The 25,708-nt window shown below is 38.1% G+C and overlaps 1 protein-coding gene across 1 annotated transcript; it reads right to left on the bottom strand.

The window, feature by feature from the left end:
• Positions 1 to 2,298: 2,298 nt before the first annotated feature.
• kcnj3b (potassium inwardly rectifying channel subfamily J member 3b) lies at positions 2,299 to 19,531 on the bottom strand. The gene is made up of 3 exons (XM_060868640.1): positions 18,286 to 19,531; positions 15,506 to 15,722; positions 2,299 to 5,000 (listed from the first exon to the last, which is right to left on the bottom strand). The coding sequence occupies exons 1-3, from the start codon at positions 18,952 to 18,954 to the stop codon at positions 4,285 to 4,287; spliced, it is 1,602 nt and encodes a 533-aa protein (XP_060724623.1). The 5' UTR covers positions 18,955 to 19,531; the 3' UTR covers positions 2,299 to 4,284.
• Between the last annotated feature and the right edge of the window lie 6,177 nt (positions 19,532 to 25,708).

Here is a 25,708-nt window from a genome sequence, read left to right as displayed (position 1 = left end):
ATTTGATTAATTTTCAGCAGCAATTAGATAAAAGGTCTTGATAAAATAAAGCACGTTTTCCTAATCCTATGTAAACAATGTACGAATTTAATACAAAGATGAGCGAAGGGAATGTGTTCTCTTGAGCTGCAATGCAGTTTTTTTCATTCATCTCTTTCTTTACAAATTTCATATATGAAAGGTCTCGTTCAGTTTAGTTTAGTCTGAGGGTTTGAAAGCAGCCTATTTAAAAATGGATATTTTTGATTTGATAGCCTTTCAGCTGAGGTATGAACAGAAACGCCATAAAATGCTGACAAAATGTCTGATTAAGAGACGCACCGTAGACAGGGTTTAAATCAGACTTATGCTTTTAAAGAAGTCATGAATAATTTAACAAATATTCACACACTGTCTGTTTTTTTTAAAGTCTTAATTATGCCCAGGAAGCATCTGTAGCTTAATGAGCTATGGCTTCAAAAACATGCCTTTGCATATGGTGGATTAAGAAACAGCAGAAACTTTTTAAATGAAGGCCCTTTTTAGGCAAGCACTCATCGCTACCTCTGTAATTTGTCCCATGTGATTAGTATTTGGTGATTTGTGACTTGAGTGTTACCAAAATGTGCCAATTCAGTATTTTCCATGTAATTAACCTTTCCATTTGGGGACATTATCCTAATCGACAGAAAACTTGAAGGCAGCTTCTTTCTATGCAGAATATATGCCTGTAAAATGCGTTTATCAAGATGAACCGAGATTTAGTTCTTTCTTTATAGCCTGTAATAAAGATGGCAGCTCTGTGTGGTATGAAGAACGATTTCATAAAGGCTGTGATTTCATTTTCATCTGAAAGCAAAAATGCTCCATTAAAGACCTCATTAACTGCCCACTGACAGAACAATAACACAACTGACACGTTATTAAGCCAATAGCTGGTAAATTGTTAAAATGATTTACAAAATAGGTGAAATTGTGCTGCAGGGAAATGAGTTTATCATTAGGTGTGACAAAATTTCCCTCAAACAGGTCAGAGAAATAAAGATCATAATGCTGTCTGCCTTTCAGAAAGATCTTCACTATCATTTTTTTGATATGTTGATATACAGTATAATCGATAACACGATATGTGAGCATCTTTTAAGAATTGTCTAAATATTTCTCCTCTTCAGTGCAAAATATTTGTTATGAATAAAAATACATATATATAAAATATAAAAATGAATGCTCAAACTGTTTTCTTGTTAAAGCAAGTCATTATTATCTTGATATTAAAAAAGTTATGAAAATCTTTGTGTTTAATTTACTAAAGATTTAAACTCTGATACTTCCTGTTTCATGTATATGAATGTGTATGAATAAATAAATTCATCAATTCATGAATGAACATTTAATTTTGATTTCTTAGTCTAAATGTACTTTTCAGTGTGAGATTAAACTAATTAACCATTGACATTTTTCTAACCTTTTCTCCACATCTTTACAGGGAGGTGCCAGTAATTCTGGAACTGTATTTTCTCCCTCTGTAACTTTATCTGTCTCTCACACAGACACACCGAGACATTTTTTATAATTAGCTCTCTGCAGATAAAGTTCAGGATATTGGCCTCCTGTGAAGAGGGAACGTGTTAATAAGTCTGAGGATTCGCACCATGAGATTATTTTAGCACAGAGGAACTTTGAAGCGCTTCTTTTTTGGTTCTCAGTAATGTATTGCAAAGATTTTTCAATCATTTGTCAACTTCATATTGCAAAAGAAAGTTGCTGGCTATAATGGAAAAGTGTTAGAAGACAGTCCATTGCAGTTTGTGGGGCTGCGTAGCCAAAGCTGACCCTTGTCGACCACCAAAAATGACCTACAATGGGTCTTCTGCTAACGTCTTGGTGCCAGATACCACAGCACACCTTCAGAGTTCTTGTAAAATCAATGCCTTGATGGTTCAGAGCTGTTTTGGTAGCACAAGTGGTTTTAATATTATGGCTGATTGCTGTACAAGTCAATGTCCAAACCCCACCAACTAGAATGGAAACACATTAAACCACAATATATTTTCTATATCCAGAACCAAAAGTCTCTGATTTGAGATCAATTGCATTCATGATATTTTTGTTTGTTTATTAGAATCCAATCCCTAATCAGAGATCAATTTCCCAAAATGCTGATTATTGTTGGATTTAGGTTGATTTACATAAAAAAGATGTCAAAAAAATAAATTAAGAAATAAAGTGCATGATATTTGTCTTAATTATATAAGAAAGTAATTTTCAGTAAATGTCACTAAAGCAGGAGGTAAATACTTTAATATGAAGGATTGTTCATGTAAACAGAGTTATCTGGTAGAAATAGGCTAACAGGGCAATGTCCTCTGCTTTTTGAAAGAAAACATACTGTACATAAAATAAGGTTCAGTTTAGTTTGTGTAACCAAGCAAAGAAAAAGAAACATAACAGTATATAGACATATCCACAGTATACAGGCTGGGTGAGGCTGATTTCTTTCTAACCCAGACTGTACACATCGTTGAAAAGGCATGAATTAAAACACCAGGTGTAATAAACATGAACGAGGTGGATCACTTTGTCAATCCCATCTTTTTAAAATTGTCTTTGGAGAAAGTAGAAGTAAGGACTGAGTCAGCATTGCCCACTGAACCTACAAATTACACAAAGGAACAAATTGCAGAACCAAGTTTTATGAGGCTTGGACACTACAGGCAAGCTGACCTTTCTGACTATCATGCTTGCTATTTGGATATTTTTAAAGACATGACTTAAAAATAGCAAACAATATCCTTCAATGTGTAAACTTCTATCCTACGACTTTCAGCCATAAAGCTGTTTATACAGTAATTTGAAAGCAGAGCAGATCGGTGGATGTTGGTAGTACATGTTTTTGTAGCCACCCTATTTTTTTCTTGGCCGCCATATAATGTCATTCGACACTTAGTTGTGTTCTGAGTCACATCCTTTTTAACACAGAGGCAACACAATGAAAATATAAACAACTTTATGAATAAAATTAAATACAGTAATGATGTCACAATTAAAAACGTCTAACTAATATGCTCATTAACAAGCATTCATTTGAAGAAGGTGTGAGATTAAAGATGAAATGAGTAATTTATGGTATTTTGCTTCTAACGTTGATCAATGTCTTCAAAGACACAAGATACATGTAAATCTTTCCATCTCTTTAAAAATGCATCACGCACTTCCATATTAGAAGACATATTCAAAGTACTAAATGTTGACTTTGATAGGGTATTAACGGGAAAAGTCTTTGAAGCAATATTTAAGTAAGAGCTCCATCATTCAGATAGCTGTCTATCATCCACCATCTGCATACAGACACTTACATTTGTGCAACACATTTATTCCAGTGTTTAAAAACTCTGTAATTTGGCACATTCAATTTTGGCCAGAAATATTTCTTAACATTCTGAAACCAAAACATTAACACAACACATGTACAAGAATGTTCAGTCAAAAGTATCACAGAAATCCGAAGGATTATTGCTTCAGCTTTCAAACACAAAAACCATTACAAAGTTAGATTTCTTTTTTTTTTTTTTTTTTTTTTTTTTAAATATGTGAAAAACAAACACAATTTTAATGCTCTAGACTCATATCCAGTAAAGCAGCCCATCACGGTGAGTGAATACATCACACAGTAATGTGCTCTGTCTCACATCAAACAGAAAAACACAATTCCTAACAAAACATCAAACAAGTTAAGGCTTGTTCTTAGATTTGAGATCATATGTTTTTGGTTATGAACAAATATTGAACATGCAATAGAGTATTCATGAGCTCGAGGCAATTTTTTGGATACTAAAATGCCAGACATGAATTTTTTGAAAGTGATGTGTTCATATTAAATAATAATCTTTTTTCTTGTGTAATAGATGGAGAACCTCAGAGCAGACATAACGAGCGACGAGTAAATCAGGCATACAAGGAGTCACTGACTTCTTGGATTTCTTACCATACATTGAAGAATAGAGACCATAAAGAACATTTGAATATTTATGGTGTGAAACATCATAAACATAATGTTAAACATTTGATAAGAATAGTGAATCATTTAAAAGCTCTGGACTATGAGGTTAATATTTCTCATGTTTCTCATGTTTATGAATAACATGTTGGATATGTATCTTTATTTCATGCTGTTTGTGGGAAAAAAAACATGCCAGATTGTGTTAAGCAATATTAGGTCAAAGTTATATTTATATATAAATTGTTCCATATGTAACATTATTGTCCAGTTTACAAAGGAGGTAAATGAAGAAAGCAAGTATATGTTCATTTCAGACTTAACCCCGTGAATCTCTCCGAGTTCATCTTTCGCAGTTTGGGAGGCAGGTGCCCGTCCATTCGTCCTCCAATTCCGACCCCAACTCCTCCTATACCTCCGGCTAGTCGCTGCAGCTTCGGTGGCAGGTCCGTCACTGATTGGCTGATAGGATCAACTCCACCCCCTATTAGACCTAGCTTAGAAGGCAGCTTGTCCTCTACTGGGCTGAGCAGCGAGCTGATTGGTGGAAGCCTGTCCTCGGCTACGCCAGGGGCTGAGCTGATTCGCTGAAGTTTGGCGGGCAGCTCACCCAGGTTGTACGTGATCTCAGAACTCATGCGCATCAACTTGCGTGGCATGCCGTCCCTTCCTGTAAGCCTCTGTAACTTAGCTGGAAGCTTGGTGCTGGCCAAAGGGGCAGCCATGTTAATTGAGCCGGTCTCGGTATCGCTCTGCAGGGCTTCTAGTCCGTCCATGGTGCTGCTGCCTTCGGTCAGGCCTCCTGTGCTGTGGCAGAGTGATGGGGCGGTGAGTGGCGAGGACAGCAGCAAGCTTTCCTCCTGCTCCTTAATGCTGTGTGGAGGCGTGGGCACCTCAAATGTACCATGGAACTGTGAGTAGTCCACCTTGAAGAAGCCCTCCTCCAAAGAGATGACTGGGTAAAAGCGGTGACCCCAGAGGACTTCGTCCTCAGTATATGATGTTCTTGCCTGGCAGGTCATGCCTAATACAAACCAACAAACACATATATACTTATATAAAAAAATCAATGGCATGACACAATGCTGAGACCCAGTAATGACAAGTTTAGACTTTTAACTGAAAGTCTGTCAGGGTGTAATTATAAATGTCAACACTTCTCAAGTACAAATATTCTCCCAGTAATTTAGGTCATTTATTTCCTAAACCAAAGCTTGCACATATAAACATGAACAAATAAACTGCAGAACAAACAGTACTGCCTGTCTCCACTCTTCTACAACTATATACCATGATTAATTATAAACCTTTCATCTGCACTGGCTCACAACCATAGATTTAGGTGTGGCAGGTTAACAGTGTGACAATAAGGACATAGCTACAAACAAAATTAAGTCGAGTCACTATCACACTCAACTTAGGCTACAGGCTAATAGTAACCCCATTATAGATGATCAGTGACCGTACTGTGTCATTGTGTCATGTGTAGTCTAACATCTTGTTTTTATAACCATAGTTGCCAGGTGGCAGCACATTTTCTGTGCAAGTTCATCTTAAGAACCACACAAAAGCCAAAAATGTTCAGGTGCTGGAAAAGAGAGACAGATTTTTCTTTCAGCTTTTCAGTGGGAAACAAGGTCACAGTGGTCCTCATGCATTTCTGACGTGCGGTCATGATCCACCCCTTAACTCCACTTACTATCTCTCAATCTTTGCAATATACTGTATTTTACAATAGTTCTGTACATCATAGACACAACGTCTGAACACTTTGCTTTGTTTGTGGAAATTAATTAGATGTAATTCCCATTATTTTCTATGAAACAGCAACAGAATATTTTTAAAACTAGCTCAATTGGGTGTACAAAAAACTGTTACCCTGGAAACCCTGTAATTAACTGCATTGTACCTCCGCTGAAAACATTCACAGAGTAAGTATGTAACAGCGTATTTTCTGGACCCCGTAGAACTCTCTGGGATGCTTTTAGAATCATTTTTTTGGATCACTAGGTTTAAAAAGACCTATATCATAATAAATGGGGCAATGTAAAAACATTGGATTAAATATGTGACCATACACATCATGCAGATTCAAGCACAGAGCTTCAGGTAATGTTCACATCATACATTAGAATGGAGGAAAAGTGTGATATTAGTGACTTTGATTACGGCACAGTTGATGGTGACAGAAGAGCTGGTCTGTGTATCCCACTGATAATTAACTGAAACTGATGATTTCCTGGGATTTTCTATTGGTGGAAATGCCTTGTTCATAAGAGAGGTCTGAAGAAAGACTGGAGAAAGACTGGATAGAAAGGATGCAGAATCTCATATAAGCTCCCTTTACAACTGTTTTGAGCAGAAAAGCACTTCAGAACACCTCAGTATCATTACATCCTGAGGGTGGATGAGCTACAAGAGAGGAATACAGCAACAAATTCCACTCCTTTCAGCCATGAACAAGAATCTGAGGCTATCATTGATACAGACTCATAGAAACTGGATTGTTGCAGACTGGAAAAAGAACAGGTGAATTTGGGCTGGGGTTGTCCAGGGGTTTGTCCAGTTTGGGTAAAAACATTTTACTCCATTTAGATGCTGTTCTGTGTGAAAATTTCAATGATATCAGCATTATCTCAAATACGTAACCTGGCCCATCTGGAAGCAACAACACTGCCAAAGTTAAAGTCAGTTTTTCCTCCCATTCTGATGTTTGATGTGAAGATTGACTGAAGCTTTTGACATGTATCTACATGATTTTATGCATTGCTTTACTGGCATATAATTGGCTGAATAGATAACTGCATGAACAAGCAAATGTACATGTGTACAGTACAGGTCTGTCCCACTTGCCCCTGGAGAACCAATGCCACCATTCCCCACTATCCTGTGTCACCCAGAGGAGGATAGTTTCCATTTTCAGTCTAGAAATCTTCTGAACTCAGCTGAACTGCATAGAACATTTGTCAGTATTAATCTTCACTACGGTATCATTCTTTGTTGGTAAGAACAAATTGTACTGTTGTACACAAACAGAAGCACACACACACACACACACACACAAACACATATATATGCATGCGCATGGGAGTAGCATTTACTGTTGAGCAACACCCACGGGAACGTCTGTTCACAGACCATTTGGCTGCATGAAAACAAGAGCTTTGACAGAGGGAAATTCGTTAGTTCTGTGGATGAACCACACTGCGTCACCTTAATTAGAGCACATAAAACAAAGACTATTAAAAGATTTTTCACAGACATCCAGAAACAGAACTTTTCTGTATCAAAAATGAAACAAAAAACCATAAAGGTGTTTTTTGTCTGGAAGAAAATAACCCTGAGAAAGGCCAGAAAAGGTGCAATACGCAAAAGTTATCTGTTTTCACCAAAGACCATGGATGTAACCGTATATTCAGAGCTGTGGTTTGATCCCCTCATCAACATTTGCTTGTTCTTGTGGTCAGACAGACAGTCTAGATGTGTTCTACAGAGAGCACATGAAGTTTCTCAGCCATCCAGAAGAAATCTAATGGGATAGTGTTAGGAGTCCCGCAGGGGAGTAAGAACTGCTGTTTAATAAATGACTCAGTGAAGTAAAACTGCACTGACAAATGAGTTTTCTAGACATCCAACACACCAACTACAAATACGCACCCCCTCGCTCTGCCTCTCCTTCTGCTATTTTAATCGCTTGTGTTGTAGTGCATCGAAGTAACAGAACATCATGCTGTGTCATATTGATTGGTTTTCAAACCAATCACCATCTTTGCCAGCCAATCCTAATCAGCCGTATTATTACAATGTTCCAAAGAGATTATCCCCCCATTTTCTCTTCAATTTGGGTTTGCCAGTTCTCACCATTCCTCATCGCCCAGCAGCTATGGAGAGTGGGGCATACACACAAAACCAACGTCCACGTCTTTTCAAACTGCTTGTGCTGTGTCCCAGGGCGGCATAAACCACTCAGAGGAACATGCTATCTACCTTGTGCTGAGTGAATGACTGGCTAGTGTCACTCTGAAAGAACTTAGAGAGAATATGCCATTCCTCCCACGATAAGAGCACAGACAGTTTGTTTGCTCGACTCCCGGCCATTGACAGCAGTTTGATAGCATCATATGGCCTGTTCTGTCCATATTATTTGAGGACTCAGTTCCTTGTGAGAACAAACCTGTATAGAGAAGAGGCATTGATGAAACAGCATCGTGAAATTACATCCCATTTTTCTAGCAACTGCATGGGATAAAGATATAGAAATAAAGCGTTTGTATTACTGCGACTGCCCTGTGCGTGTACTAGTGAAGTAAAGAACACAAGATGACTAAACACAGATCTAACCTAGAAGGTTTTTAAATTAACTATGAACCTTAATGCTATTCCCCTGCAAACACTGGAAAAAACCCAGAGGTAAAATGGCAGGCACTATAAGCGCGTTCTATGAATTCTGCCCCCGAGAGTTCCTCAGCAACATCACTTCAGTTCGTAAAAAGCAGCGCTTTAGTTCTGTGATATATTTTCTAACAAATGTTGGTTCATTTTTTCCCAAAATCGAAACAAATTAGTAGCCTAAAGTAAAGCACCATGAGGCAGAGCAGACAGATATTGATGACTGCCACATGTTTATATTAATGAATGTGATCAATGGTTATCTTGCACACTGCTCACTCACAACAAGATACAACTCCTGCATGGGTGATATCTTTTGGACCACAGTCCTAACACATACATAAAGACCTCTAGTCTCAACCACCCTGAGAATTTTTCCGACAAGCTTTCTAAAACACGCACACACACACACACACACACACGCATGCACACACACACTCACAAGAATGCATTATTTTTATGTATTCTGTTTTTTTTTATAATCAGCTCAAACAAAATAAAACACATTTGCCCTACCAGCCGTATTTCACTCTATATAAAATATAAATATAGTCATAAATCAAGAGATCAACAGAACATAAAGGCATATTTCTAATTTTCACATCATTTAAATCCTGTGCTTTGGCCTTCATATTTCCAAGATCTCCACCTTCTTGAACACCTATAAGAGAAATTTGGAGAGACTATCATCATAAAATCATTACTTAAGTTCTCGAGATTTTTAAATTCAAGGCTCGGTGAACCTGTTCTGGTAGCTTAATTTGACCCGAAACCTTACTAACACACTTGACCTTTTATGTCAATGTAAGTACATGTTTATACTTTATAAAAAAGTAAACAAATATGACATAGCGGAAATTAGAATATAACAAGATGCGTGCTCTTAATACTCTGACATGCATCTGCTGTGAACATTTATACAGTAGATGTAGTATCATCATGTATGTGAGCTGAGATTTGAGAAAATTTAACAGAAAGCACAAAAATAAATAGGTGAGATGGTTAACCTTAATAGATCAGGCTCAAAACAGAAGAATCCATCTGAAGTAGAATGGAAGGATTTACTCAGTGTTCACAATCAGCACCATGCACCAAAGACAAGGAAATATTTACAGTACTGAGACAAAATCCAAGGTACAACAGTAGTAAACGAGAGCACCTGGACTTGTGTTTAGAGCTTTGGGTGCATCTGAAGGGTTCTCATGATCTTATGGCAGTGTTAAAGGCAGTGGGAAGACAGGGTATTTGGATTGTTTGGGGATCCCTGAATGGGGCTCTGAGCTGCTTAAAGTGGCACTTAAAGTCATTTGGAGAGCAAGTCTGTCTATCGCTGCTCCTGCAAACACAGGAAAGAAAGCTCAGGATGGAAACGACAGAGGATCATCCGAGACCTTGCTGTCTGCAGCAGAGAACACACACCCCCAGGTTACATAAACTAGCTCAGACCATGATCTAACCATTAGACACAAACGCACCCATCACCCAGCCTATCCAAAACACAGTCTGTCTCTCACCCACACCATATGAGAAAGTTTACTGTTCGTGCTTGTCCATTGTAAAACTAACATTTCTGACTCGACAAGAGTGTGAAATATTATTATTCAGCTCATGAAATATTAAACAGGCTTTCTGATGTTCACAGAGTGTGTGTGTGCATATGTGTGTGTGCATGGCAAGTGAGGTTCCAGCCTGATTTTCCTCTAACGGTGCTTACATAATCACCCCATATTCACCCATTACAATGAAATTTCATTACCGGCGATTGTTTGAGAAGCGGTTGCGCATATTATATCGTGTTCAGATTAAAAACAAACAAACCAAAACATCATATCACTACACTCCTCTAGATGACAGTTACGAGGGCAATTTATATTTTCAACAGAGATAATGTGTTTCTATGGTGACCGTCATTAAGCGCGCTGTTCGCTTAGCACAGAGGTGCTCTCAATGACCTGGTTCTGTCATCTTTTTCTCGCTATGCTTCACCATCGCTTGCATTTTTTCTCACTTGCATTGTTTTGCTCCTGTGCTCATGCCACTTTTTGCTCTCCCTTGATCCCTCTGCAGGTGGGCAGGCTCCCTTTGGATACTTTATGTCTCTTTCTAATAAGCTACCTCTACCTATCATCATTACCTCCATTATGATCATCATTATCTGTATTGATGTCTCATTTTGTGTGCCATTATGTGTTCGCTGATCTAAACAGCTTTACTATAATCTGTTTCTTTTACTCTTTCTGTGTGTGTGTGTGTGTGTGTGTGTGTGTGTGTGTGAGTGTGTGGTGACTGACACGGCACATCACTAAGCTATTGGCTGTAATCGACCATCCAGCTGAACTCAGTCTTCCCCACTGACACAGGGGACAAGACTTCAGGGGTTTTGGAGTGGAGAAGTAGCCGAGTTCTTCCAATTTGCCACAGTCATAAGGGAGTCTAGCACAAAGCCAAATTGATTATCATTTCTCATTCAGTGTACCATTTGCAATACCTCGTAACCTAAACATCCCTCTGCTGAATACATGAATAGTCCACATAAGGACAGTGACTTTAACACATTGTATGTACTCTATTTCTAAGTCTAAAGTTCCTCTCAAACACGATACACTAATTTAATCTCTACACGACCTGTGCCATGTGCTCATCTGAGTCAGGCAGATTTCAAAATATTGGCTGTGATATAATAGGCACCAGCTATGGAAAAGACACAGAGGAGCCGCTTACAGTATCAGAAAATGCATTGAAGTATGAGAGTGTCTCTGACAGGAAGCTGAAGTCCTAGGTTTCATCCAATGAATGACAAAATCTTTTCAGCATCTTTTAACCTAATTGCTACCCACTGCATCTGTAGCCTATGAGTAACATGGGCAAGAATTTCAATACATTATCCTGAAAGAATGGAATGTTGCTGAGTTGCCGACTGATTTCTGGGATATTCCTTTAATTCTTTATGGGTTATTTATACTGTAGACTCTCAAAGTTGCATCTGTTGAGCCTAACCTGGAGGTCTGTCATTATTTTAGTTTCCTACAGCAGGAGAAATCGCTACCCTATCACTATTATTAGTGCTAATATACACTTACATAATGCATCAAATCATGCAGATAATGCAGTTTAACAGCCTCAGGTGATGTTCACATCAAACTTCAGAACGGGGAAGAAAATGTGATCTCAGTGAATTTGATAGTGGCATGTTGGTGCCAAACAGGTTGGTTTGAGAAGCTGATGAATTTTCAGGGATTTTAAAAACATTAAACTTCAATAATCACTTTACAACAGTGATAAGCAGAAAAGCCAAACAAGACCTGACAGGATGATGGAGTGCAACTTGATATAGTCTCCTGCTGTTGTAGCCCAGTCTCAAGGTTTACTGCATAGTGCATTCTGAGATGCCCAACCTGACTTTTAAGTGTCGTTTGAGTAACCTTATCCTTCTCGTCCGCTCAGACAGGTCTGTTAGTCTGTCAATTGACCTCGACAACAAGACATTTCTACCATCAGGACTACAACACCGTTCAGTATAAACAGAGAGTGTTGTGTGTGAAAATCCCAGAAGTTTCTAAAATACCCAAACCAGCCTCCCTGGAACTAATAACTGTGCCACAATTAGTCATTGAGATTACAATCCAAATTTTGATGTTTAATCTAAACATTAACAAAGCTCTGTTTTTTTTTTTTTTTTTTTTACATGTGGTGTTGTCACATGAACAACTGAAGAAATAACTGCATGAATGTTCAAGTTTTCCTAATAAAGTGGCCAGCACATTCTTTTAGATGATTGTAATGTTCCTTCCTGGTCACGCCTGCTGAAATTATTTAATCCAAAACTCAAAACTTAAAAAAAAAAAAAAGACGTCTATAAATAATGTCAGCAGAACCAATGTGATCTATTAGTGGAAGTTATAGGAATTAAAAATGCCTCTAAGTTCTATGGCTCCAAAAAATAACCAAAATATCTTTATACACTTATTTAAATAATGACAAAAATATTTGGAAAGCTTATTTAGGTTAATAAAATAAATTTGTTCTGTGGGGCTTGGCTGTAAAAGGTTTTGAGAAACCCTGATTTAGAATACGCTTATTAAGTGGGTTCTGGATTCTGATTGGTCAGAAGATATACACTAATTTTCTATAATAGCAGCTGACAATAATGCGCACTGCAAAGTGAATTTTGGGTTTCTATTTAATATAGTTATTCTGATACTATAATCTAATAATCGAATAATCTAATCTTTAGCACATATTGACAAATTGCTCGTGACAAGATATTTCTTATTCACTTCACTTAAAAAAAAAGAAAGAGGAGTCTGGTGAAGGAACGACGGTTAACACCTACAGTATTAGAATGTAAGTGATGGGAGGATCTAATTCATTTCATGGACATTAAATGTAACTACATATAGTCCCTAATATAAAGAAATAACTATTGAATATAGAATAATAAAAATGTGTACATTTCTGTAGAAAATTATGTGGAATAAATCAGTGTTATAGGTAAAGAAGTTGCATATCACATCAATAATCTCACACTATATCATGTTTTAGTACTTGCTTATATTTTTTTACTTAAATCAAATTGATTTTTTGCATTTCTATATATACGTGTATATATTATTATTATTATTATTATCATCATTATTGTTATTTAATTCCACCTCTTTTCAATTACAAGTCTATACCATGACAATAAAAAGTGTGACAATGAGCTTATCAATCATTAAAACTTCAATTTTGTCCATCTCTAGTTTATGTGTTTATGTAATACACACGAAGGGAAAAAAACAGATCAGTGTTCCTCTCACATACTTCTCTGTACCTCAAACAGGCTGTGCGACTTTACTGTACTGAGCCCACTTAAGGAGGAGGAGATTTAGTTGCTATGGAAACTGATTCACAATGGGGAGAACAGTGTGCTGACTAACTGTACATAATTCTGTTTTTACCTACAAATCCGCTCACTTTCTGTGGGTGGAATATTCAGACTGCTTGCTGCTGTGCATGCACTGTTCATGTGGAAGACCTGTCAGTGGAACACCACTGTACACTGTGTGGAGACTGTGTGAAACATTCAGACACATTGTGATGTGTTTGTGTGTGTGTGTGTGTGTGTGTGTGTGTGTGTGTGTGTGTGTGGGGGGGGGGTTGTTGTTTATTGGTCTTGGTATGGCTCAGCGTGCTTTGTATATATATTTCTTCATTCTGCTCTATTCAAACTGGTATACTTGCATGATTTGGTACATTTGAAGCCTGAGGCACTAAAAGTACAGGTGAACTTACTTATGATTGACAGGTTTGCTGATCCTACACCATGTAAGACCACTGAGATGCGACGTGCTAAATAAAGATTCCCTTTATGTTTCACACGTCTTACATAACAAGGCTGTTGCTCTCGCTCCCTTTTGCTTTCTCTCTCTTTTTTTAGTGTTCCGTTCGACACTAACACTCCTCTACAGCACGAAGGAGTCAGTCTAATGCTTTAGTGATTAGCCACCTACACCCACTGACAACAGTGTACATACTCTCAAACACCCCAAACAAAACAAAAAAATCGTGTTTTTTTCGTATCTTTTTTTAACTAGAACAAAAATAACCTTGTGGTGGCTAACTCTACGTTCTCTCTGCAGAATCCCTAAAGACACGTGTTTGGAAAGTGTTGGAAGACTCAAGAATGATTGGAAGAGAGCGTGTGTGGATGTTCATGTCCATCTGGCACATCCTTTGCTTTACCATTACCTGGTAACAAAGCTGTAACCACGTCTTGAAAATGGGGGTGAGGGTAAACCATTTAGAGCGGCTTGTTTGGATCATAAATGTAAATGTTTTCATAAATGTTTTTGGTTTAAGTTTGAGGTTGATAAATCTTCCATTGTGTGTTTTATTTATCTTATTTCCTTAGACAAGTGAATTTTTTATATGCAACCATGAAAGCTAGTTAACCAAGTTCATTAAATTCTCTCTCATTATTCACACTTTTGTTATTAATCTTATGCCTAATATACCGACTGTTGCTCTGGAAAATGTTTCTTGTCTCGTCGAATGAACAGAAATGCATTACATTCTATGAAATATGTAAAGGTTTGATTCCCTGGATATTACTGTCAGTCGTTTCACAGCCCTTCACAGTTAAACCTGAAGCGTTTGTAAACCCCGGCATCTTGTTTTGACACCAACAAGCTCTGCTAGACTACCAAGGCAAACCGCGCTAAAATTTAAATGTTTTTTTAGTTTAGGTTTTGTCACCTTAACATCATACATAGCTGTGTGTAAAGTAATGCAGGAGAGCAGAATCAAGACTGTGAAATGTTGAGGGGGACTAATTGGCCACATCTGATCAATGTTACTTACAGCCCTGTTTGGTATTGCAATGATCGGATGTATTATTTGGCACTCTACTGCAAGTTAGCCTTAAATCTTTTAGAAGTATGTATCATTGATATACTGTAAAAACCTCTTTGTTGCACACTTTCTAGCAATTCTGACTACTAATACCACTGGAGCTGCTTATACTTGTTTATACTTCATTATTCTCTCTTTATTTATTGATCATTGACCAGTATGTGAAAAGAATGATGTTCAAGTGACAAAGAGACAGATGACAATTCATTTTCTGTGTATTTGCATGACACAGAGCAACAGCAGCAAGCAACATAGCAACAACACATATAACTGAATTCAGAGTTTCTTAATTGCATTCAAATTAAGTAGGTATAAAACAGTGAACTGACAAATGCCATTTCTTCAGTTTGCTTACTCACAACATCTACCGGCAGTTAGTTCCTATTTACTGTTTGAAAATTTGATACAGTTACATAAATTGGGTGAATAGCTTTGTGAAGCAAAATAAAGCCTGTAAAGAACTAGCAGTCTATCTGCCAAAGCAAGACATAAATTGAACCAATTTCCGCACTGATTAGTACATATATAAATGGAGTTCACCTAGTTAGCTAGCTCTATATAGCTTCTACCATTTCTCAACGTAGTTGATAGTATAGTAGTACTTCCTACATTACCATAATGATCAAAAATTATAATTCCAGACCACAATCATCAAATTCATAAATGTAAGATGTGCACTTAAACCAGAACAAAACAGCCAATCGTCATAGGTGTGGTTTTGCATGTGCTTTGTGGAGTGAGTCTTACCTGTGGTCTCCACAATGCCTTCCAGGATCACCACAATCTCAAACTGCTCGGTCTGCATGGACCGCAGTGAAAGGTCATAGAACGGGCTCTTCGAGTCAATAACATGGCAGATGGTGAGAGGCGACACAAGAAAGAGCTGATCGGCTCCTGTACTGAAGCCAACGTCCAGCTCCAGCTGGTCCAGAGGCAGGAATTCACCCTCAGGAGTCTGTCGAGACTACAGACAGAGAAGATCTTAGAGAAAGCGAGCTTAATTTCAAAAACAGCATTTCAAAAGGTACACCAGACTTCATCGATGATGCATGGCTAAAATGACGGCTTACATTTTCATCTGTGCTTCATTCAAAACAAATTTTTTTACTAAAATAAAATCCACACCCAACTATTGGGCTAGAGAGAGAAAGAGAAAAATACAGAGTGACAACCAGAGACAACAACCAACAACGTAATAGGACTGGTGAGAGGATCGCTGATTATTTTACAATGGATCATGATATCTTCACCATACTTCTTGGATGAAAATTTAATTCCACACCAATTTATTTCCATACTATTTACTCTAATGCATTGCTCTAATTCTTCATCTTAATCCTGCACATTTTGGTGTGCTTTAACACCCAATTTTACTATTTTCTGGCATTTTAGTTAATGATGAGTCAAAAAAGGTGAAAACACTGAAATATGCAGGACAGTTGTAGAGTCCTGACTAATTTCTGTTTTGAAAATTTTACAATATCTATAATCAGAATAAACTAAAATACAGAGCTAAAGCGATAGGGCAGTGTTATAAATGCTCTGACTATACCCACTATGCTATCCATTATAATACGTTTTATGCATATAGAAGAGGTCATAAATGTTTCATGATTCATTAGATGTGTATCTTACTTCATAAGAAAGATTTAGATTAATTAATACAACGACCAGTCTCAAATTAAATCTGCATGAACAAACAACTGGATGTCATCCTGTTATGCACTTATCTTGTTTCAGATATTTCATCTGTAGGTTTCTGGTTAGAATTAAACTCTTGTTGGAATAAAATAAGAAGCGAGTTTTAATGATACACTGTTCCGGTTCAACTTCTGATCAAAGCTCAGGAAAAAAAGACTCAAGATTGTAATACTTAAATTACTGTGTATTAGAAAAATGACTTTAAGTGTCACTAATATATACGCTAGAAGTTAAAAACAAATTGCACAAATGCTTTGTTACTTTGGCTAATTATTTTCACGTTTTCATTCATGTTCAATAACTATTTTCAACCTGGACCTATTCAGATTGAATCCTGAGCCTATCATCGGATGTCATGCTATCCTTGTACCCCATGCACACACTCATTCAAAGTTAAAGGCAATTAACAGTAGCCAGTTCACCTATGGTTTGTTTTTTTTAGACTACGAGGAACCAGAGAACCAAGAGCAAACACACAAGAACATGAGGAGAACATCTGAAAGTCAACCCAGACTGTACCTGTAGTTTAGGACTGAACGAAGGACACTGGATCTGGAAAGTGGCAATGCTACCTACTGTGCCACCATGCTGCCTACTGTGCCACCCACATGACTAATACAGAACACCACATGCATGTTTGCTGATATAGAAAAACACACATTCTTAAGATACATCTCTTGACATTTTCATTTCAGATTTTTTTAATATAATTTCAATATAAGCATTACTGTCAACATTTTTCAAATACCTGACATTATTGGCTGTAATGCCTCCCCAGACACTAATCCAACAATGCTTTACAGTTGCATGCATGCATGTCTTTATTAACTCGCTCCCTAGCATCCTTCTCACATAGCCTTTCTATCTATCTGGATTCTATACCCAAAGCCAATCTCTGCTTTAACCTAAGAAGAAGTTCAGACATGCTCTCAGACAAAAATGCTATCCTTTCTCTTTTTCCCACAAATTGTTTTTGCCTGCAGCCACCTCTGTGTGTCAACAACCTTCCTCTGCCGACACAACAATTTTCCTATGATTTTCTTAGCTTATTCTAGGTTTTTGAACCCATTATGTCACTTCTGCTCAGCACTGAATCACATACTGTATCAGTCATCATTTATTTATACCCTAACAACTTGTACTTTCAGACCTTAGGTTGCAGACCTCATGTTTTAAAATGAGCATAGACTATGTCCTTCTTATGCAACCTATACAAAGAATTATGGCACACTAATAACCATCTCAACACACACAGATAATCATGAATCACTCTCAGCACAGGTACATGATCTTACATGGATACCTTAAAGAGTCCACTGTCTTCAAAATATAATCATGAATACTGTAGATTTCTGAGAACTGTTGCCATAATCATTAAAACTGTGTTGATAACACCAAACGTCTTTTCTACTCTATTACTGCTGAGTAATGACTTATAAATCACTATCCAGTTACACACAGATAAGGATGGGTTCCATTATGAGTCTAGTTTCTGGCAAGATTTCTTCTGCATGTTATCTCATTGAGTTTTTCCTGCACCTCAGGGTTGTTTAACACGAATCAAAATAGAAATCTGTAAATTCTAAATGTAAATTCTACAAAGCTGCATTGTGACAGTGTATATTTTTACGAAATCAAATGAATCTATTTAAGCATGCCAAAACTAGATGCCAGAATGGATAAATGTTAGACTAAGTGACAAAACAACTGGATTGCCATTATGCGCATTTGTTTCTGTGCGTAACGAAGCATCAAGACATAAGACTCACGGGTTCATCAGATAAACTTTAACGGTAGAGAAGTACTCTAGAAGTAAACAGGCTCACTTTTAAAAGTTTGCATCGGATTTGCGCGGACACCATGTGGCTGTTCCTCAGGTTGCCCACCCGGAACATGAGCGTGAGCTTGCCATCGCGCATCGAGATGGCCGCGTGTTCGCTGAACATGAGCGTCTCGGCGCGTTTCTTCGGCTGCGACATCTTGATGAACATGCAGCCGATAAGAAAGGCGTCGACGATGGAGCCCAGGATGGACTGGAACAGGAAAAGAATGATGCCCTCGGGGCACTTGTCCGTGATGTAACGGTAGCCGTAGCCGATAGTGGCCTCGGTCTCGATAAAGAAGAGGAAAGCGGACGGAAAGTTGTGCACGTTGGCTACGCACGGCGTGTATTTGTCGTCGCGCGCGCGCTCCAGGTCACCGCGCACAAAGGCGATCAGCCACCACATAAAGGCCATGAAGAGCCACGCTACCGTGTACGTTAGCACGAAGATGAACAGGTTCCAGCGCCACTTGAGGTCCACCAGAGTGGTAAAGAGGTCCGACAGGTAGCGGCTCGTCTCGCCGCCCAGGTTGCCGTGCTGCACGTTGCAGCGCCCGTTCTTGTCCACGAAGCGCTGGCGCTTTCTCTTCTTCTCCTGCTTATAAGCGCCGCCGCTCGAGGACGTCGTCGCTACCTGGAAATCGTCCCCGAATTTCTTCCGCAACGCTGACATTGTGTTGCTGAAGAAGTTAAGGCAGGTTCGGCTGAGCGTTGTCGCTTCTCTCCCTGAGCGCAGTCTCCGATCTCGGCTTTATTCAGAGCTCTCCCGCAGACGCCTGCCTTTCCCGCATGTCTCACGCCGACACTAAAAAAAGTTGCGAATAAAGAGATTTTGAGAGTGTTGCTTGAGAGAAGTGTGGGTGTTGGAAGTGATGGAAATCCGACGCCTCAGCTTTCTCCGCTGCGCCACAGGAGTCTCTCTCCGCTGCGTCTCTGTCATGGGACGGGCAGATGCATCTCACATCTGGTTTTGACTTTCAGCTGGAAATTTTCCAAACCTATTTATGATGACAGCTTGAAAACACACACACACACACACACACACACACACACACACACACACACACACACACGAAGAAACTGCGCTCTTGGATCAGTTAAGCGCCGCAGCCGCACCAGTATCCAGACCTGCTTTTTCGGGTGATGCCAAAAAATCTCGTGAAAAGACGTTAAAAGACCGCGCCAACTTTCCCTTGTCACTGTATGTGCACTAGCGCCGACATTCATCCTCTGCTCCACCGCGTTCTCCCTACTGTCAAGTATAGCGAAGGGCCATTCAGGAACGAATCGGTGCATTCAGAATGACTCTTGTAAGACGAGTCGGGAGAACCGACTCGTAAACACGATTCCCGAACGAATCGTGAATTTAGAAGTTGTGCTTTGACGTGTGGTTTTACCAAACAATTGAAATGAAATTTGAAATGCATGAGCCAATATTTTCTGTTCTCTATTATCTTGATCTCATTAAATGCAGAATGATTTATTCCCATTATCAAACAAAGGCACTGGGTTTCAGTTAGCCAATGTGACACCTTGCTTCCTTGTATGACACAATTGATTTTGTAGTGAGCATTTCTCTTCTAATAGTGAGCATTTCTCTGAGCAGACAAATCAAAACACACCTAAATGATTCATTGACGCGTGCTTGTTGATTTGAACCGAATCAATAGAATGAGTCGTAATGCTCGCTGTTAAACACTTAACGGATCCTGCGCATTGCGCGCCTTCTCTTCTCCAACTCCCTCCAGTGCGCAGATTCGGCACATGAAAGGAACTTCTGGGAACTAAATGATGGAGGGAGGAATGGGTTGTATGTTCTTTATGATGTTATACTTTGCCTTTTTAAACTTGACTTAACTAAATTTATTATTATTATTATTATTATTGTTGTTGTTGTTATTGTTGTTTTGTAGCAGTAGTAGTAAATGTTGGTACTTTTGGTACAAGTTGTTGAAAATTTGTTTAAACTCAAATGTCCATGAGCTGAGTTAACATTAGATCTTAATCAACAGTTTTTGATGCTTTCAAAACAGAAAAGCATGATCTAAATTAAGGATTATCTAATATTTAAATATTCCATTTCAAACTATATCTAACTACATATATGACAGTATATCCTTACACCTAACTATATATAAAACATCTAAATTACAGAGAAAGCAGACATTTATTATCACACTGTATTTAGCAACAAAGAGATTCAAAAGCACCAAAATAACAAATGCATCTGATACATGTACATGATGTAATTATCCCAATGGTGTCTGAATGAATTGACGAAGTAGAGCTGAGTACATTTGTCAATTTGCAAATGCCATTTGTGACGCAGTGTCTAATGACGTTTGCTTATGTGTGTGTGTGTGTGTTTGCTTTCTCTGAATCTGCCTCTTCACTGTAAGAGACCAATATGATAAGCCCAAACATTAGTTTGTTATTTTAGTGGCATTTAAATGGCCTGTGTTCTAAAAAGGGCTGATTGTGTAGCGCTTTAGTTGCTATCCACTGTGTTGAACTGTTCTGGACCTCACTTAGATAACACCACTGTCATCACACATCATCCACCACTCCTGTCTTACCTATGCACTCAAAATCTGCTCACTGACCCAGCCATTCTTTCATACTATCGCTGACCTTATATGTCAAACCAAACCATGATGTTCACAGTTCTTTGATAAAACCCAGAAGTAGCTACTAATTGAATACAGGTGCTCTTGTTACAGGCCATCTGTGAAAATGTCTTTTGAGGCAGTTGTCAGAAACACAGACACAATTTCAAAGCAGACGTATAATAGCAACAGGTTCAGATTTGAGAAAGGTATGTGCTTATGAGGTTTGCTGCATAGTGGGTCATTGCAGTACACTGTAACTAAATATATATAAAGATTAACACTTCTTTTATTTGTGCCTCTGTAGACAAGACTAATGGTTGATGTAAAACTCTGCAACTCTTTTAAAGCTCTTTGTCAGTAGAACATATTAAGGAAGCTAAGACGAACTTTGTCTAAAGACCCGTTAAGAATTATTTTTTCCGGGAAAGCTGTGAGCCATGTTTAAACAAATCCGATCCAACTGACCATAACACTCATATGTGCTTATTGAACATCCCATTCCAGATCCCATTTCCTGTTATAATAGCAACTAATCTTTGAGAAGGCTTAACATTAGATTTTAGAGTGTGGCTGTGAGGATTTGCTCATTCAGTCACAGAACAATTAACCTGGTCAGACACAGAAGTCAGCTGAAGAAGCTTGATGCACAATCAGCATTTCAATTCATCCCAAAGGTGTTCGGTGGGATTGAGGTCATGGTTCTGTGCAGGACACTCGGGCTCTTTTCATACCATGTCTTCATGGACCTGACTTTCTTCACGGGGGCATTGTGATGATAAAACAGATTTGGTCCTCTAAGTTTCAGTGTAGGGAAACTTTAACGCTATAACATACAAAGACATCCTGTACAACTGTATGGATGCAGCTTTCTTTTTGGAGAACGTCTATTAATGGGTGTGATAGGAAGACTTTTGGACAAGTAGTGTTTATTTAAAAACTCACCTCACGATATGGCCTTCAAGATCCAAGTCCTGAATGATTCTTTTTTAAATGTGTCTCCTATACACTTTATTCCAGTTAATATAATTCTGGTTGGTGATGTTATGGTCAATATTATACAATTGAACATAGCTATATACAAGATATACTGCATTTCTGCCTGGAAGAAAAATTACTTTGTATTCAACCTGTTTATGCTCAATTTGGCTTTTTTTGTCTTATATCCATCTTTTCTAATGTGCATCATATCAAACCAAGAAACACGTTTAAATTGCCTAAATGGCATGCAGTTCCCGGTTCGAGTGGCATGCACAATCTGTGTCTGCTTGTTATATTCATTTTCCTCTCATCTATGTTTGCATTTCTGTGTAGATGAAAAAACTATTGTACACATGGCGAAAATAATGTAGCAACTATATATAGTATATATTTTAGAATGTTTAAATTCTTTGCAAACAACAGTTGAATATGACATCATAAATAGTCATTTACATGTAATCTGGTCCATCACTAGACACGCTACACTTGTTAAGCTAAAACATTATACAGAGGCTGAGAAAATGCACAGAGCAAAAGAGTAAAAAAGTAGAGCATAGCATCTGTACATGATAAATACTGTATTCGTTATATGGAGTTTTACTGTAATTTTGTTCTGACAAAGGTAGTATTTATCTTTCCAGAAGTAAAAATAAAATGAAACGGGGGTAAGAGAGGTAATTTTATTTTAAGGTGAAGTAAATAGCCTTGGCTCTTTCTTCTGAGGTATCTTCTTTGATAATGAAAGACTGAAAGGTTGGGGTCAGGATGTTTTAGAGTGAGTGCGGTGGTTTAAGCTCTTATGACTTAGTTGTTCCACATTTCCTAAAAAAATTAGTTGAGTGATGTGGTAATGGAATGTTTCTGATGAAATGACAATAAAAAACGAGGAACCCTCAAATCCTCTGAAGGGCCTCACTGCTTCAGGGGGATTGCCATTCATGGTAACACTTTCCCCATTAGGGACATACCACAAAATGGGGTGTAAAAAATTCATAAGATTTTGCTTTAACAAATAATTTATTAGCTATTAATTTTCAGAAGGACCATTTAACATGCTACATGAGTTCTACTGTGGAACTGGAATAAAACAAAATGTGCAATATGATAAATCTGCCTATCGTCTCTCAGAGGATGGAATCAATCCCTGTATCAGACAGGGGGTGTTGACCAGGCCATATGGCATTATTAAATATTCATAATGTCCCAAGGTTGTGCTAAAAGCAGTTTTCTACTCATCACCCTCTCAAATTTTGATCAGGTTGTAGATGCTATGAAAGTCTAAATTTGTGAAGACAGTGGCTGTTTTTTTGCTGTTCAGGTTTAGAGATTGCAATATTTCATGGTGATCTGATGATCATCTGCTGATGAAGAGTGTCTTGTTTCAGGGCTTCATATATATTCCATGGCATGATGTTTTTAAGTACACTGTTTATGCTGCATCATGTGACCTGAAAATTTCTTTCTGTTCATGGGAATGGTAGGGTAGCTAGGAAAAATCTCCTTCTCTTCAAAAACAATATAGCTACATGACTTAGGTATCTGAAGAAAGCATAAACGGTCTGAAACAAAATCCTTTAAAATGGTGAGATCAAGGTGGTGTTTTTTAATTATACAATGGACCATGTTAAAAAAAATCACATCATGACAAACACCTCATACCAATTCTAGTAGAAGTATGACGATTTGGGCTTTTTGCAGCCAAAGCAAACTTGCAGTCAGTGATAAAACTACTTTATACCAGAATAATCTTGAGACAAACATGAAGTCATCTGCACTGCAGATGAAGCTGGGTCAAAATTAAGACATGCAATGGGACAATGATCACAGGCACACTGGCAAACTGACATATGATTGGCTAAATAAGAAAAGTCCAAACCTCAACCCCAATGCCCTCAAACATCATTGATTGTTGCAAAGAAGAGTGGATCAAAATTTCTCCAAAATGATGTGAGAGATAAGGATTATTGTAACTTCTTGTTGCAGTGAAAGGTTGCACTGAATTATAGGTTGTACTTCATTTTTCCAGCCTGGTTTCTGAATGTTGAAAAAAATGACTATATATTAAACTTGACTGAGTCACCTGACATAGGTTATTTGTTTGTACAGTATATGTATCAGATCCACTTCAGAGCATGATTATATCTGAAGGAGATATACAGGTAGCATAATATTCATGACCCATAATAATAATATTATGTGCAAGGGAATTCTTGGGTTATTGGTCTGCGGTCTTGGCAATCCCAAATAAAGTGGAAATTGGGGAATACAGTAAAAAAAAAGGAGGTCACCTCCCTGTGCGTTACACTGGCTTCAGTGTGTATGGGGATTATCTGGTGGAGAACAACTTCTTTGCACACAGTCAACCCTTTCTGACCCAAAGCTTGAACATAGATAAAGGTTTTCACAGGTTGTACACTGTTCTCCAGATAGAGAACCATGTACCGGTCCTATGAAGGTTCTACTTCAGTATTGATTGGAATGGGATGGGATTGTGGGATGTGGACATCTAGAGTTAAATGTGTTGGACTAACAATTGGAAGGTTGTAAGTTCCTAGCCCAGATCCACCAAGCTGCCACTGCTGGCCCTCTGAGCAAAACTCTTAACCCATGATTTCTCAGTTGTGTAAAATGAGATAAAATGTAAGTCGCTTTGGATAAGGGCGTCTGCTAACTGTGTTTTAATGGTGCACCATTTTAAACATACTTCTAGCACAATCATTGATGTGGTATGTTGGGAAATAATCTTAACGGCTTATTTTTTAATCTTGTACATCGTAGTTCTTGTTGTGCTCTCTTGCTGCCTATTCTTGGCCTCAATTCAATTTTAATGTTCCTTTCTGTTTCATGCTGATGTGTCAGTAAAATGTAAAAGATTAAAAAACGTTTCAGTATGTTGACCAATCTAATGTTATGAGACGTGTTATAACTTAGTTAGGTTAAATAAATATAAAACAGAAGTCTTTGTAATTGGCCCTGAGTTTTTTTAGAATCCACCATTAAATCCTTTGCCTGAAAACTAGCAAGTATTTTGTAAAAATCCTTTTTAAGACGTATACCTATTTCAATCCTAGTTTTTAACTTTAAGAAATGCTAAAATTGGACATGCATAGTCCTTTCAGGATATGTGTCATCACATGCATAATATTGCAATCCTTATTCAGGGAGCTCTGGCTTGTATCCAGTTAGTCGAGAATGCAGCACAGTCGTTTTCTTATGAAAACCAAACACATACATTTTACATTTGAAATGGAGGACACCAGGAGGAACACTGAGAAATGGAGACATGGAGAAATGTCTAAAAAAGACAAGTAGTTAAATCTAATGAGATATGGAACAAAAAATATAGTGAGCATTGTAACAAAGATGCCTGGCACTTGGTTGAATATCTCTCATACTTATCAGGTTGAGCAGTTAGGATACTAGTGTTTTATGTGCAGTTCACTCTATTACTTATGTATTCACCCTTAAATAAAAGAGCCTCACACATGCATATTCTTCTGTGCTTTCTTTACTTCACTTCACGTGTTGCCGCATTCTAATGACGTCACATACACAACTTGTAATCCTTATACTACATGGCATGTCACATCTTGCAGACCTTATATAACATATTGTAACAACTAGAGCGAGGGCCGAGTCAGCTGCTGCTGGTCCAGAATGTTGGAGTTTCTAACATGACAGTGATCTGTTATTGATCTCAGTGTTGCTCGCTAACAACATGGCTCTGAGCTGTGACTGCTCGAGGAAAGAACCTAAAACTCATTACACCCATATTTGAAATGAGGCCTTCTTTTTAAAAGCCAGCCAGACGGCTCCAAATACAATTTTATTTAAAAACAT

The sequence above is a fragment of the Tachysurus vachellii genome, chromosome 4 (assembly GCF_030014155.1).
Source record: "Tachysurus vachellii isolate PV-2020 chromosome 4, HZAU_Pvac_v1, whole genome shotgun sequence".
Classification (NCBI taxonomy): Eukaryota; Metazoa; Chordata; class Actinopteri; order Siluriformes; family Bagridae; genus Tachysurus; species Tachysurus vachellii.
Note: the sequence above shows the minus strand (reverse complement) of the source record. Positions and strands in the feature narration are given on the sequence as shown.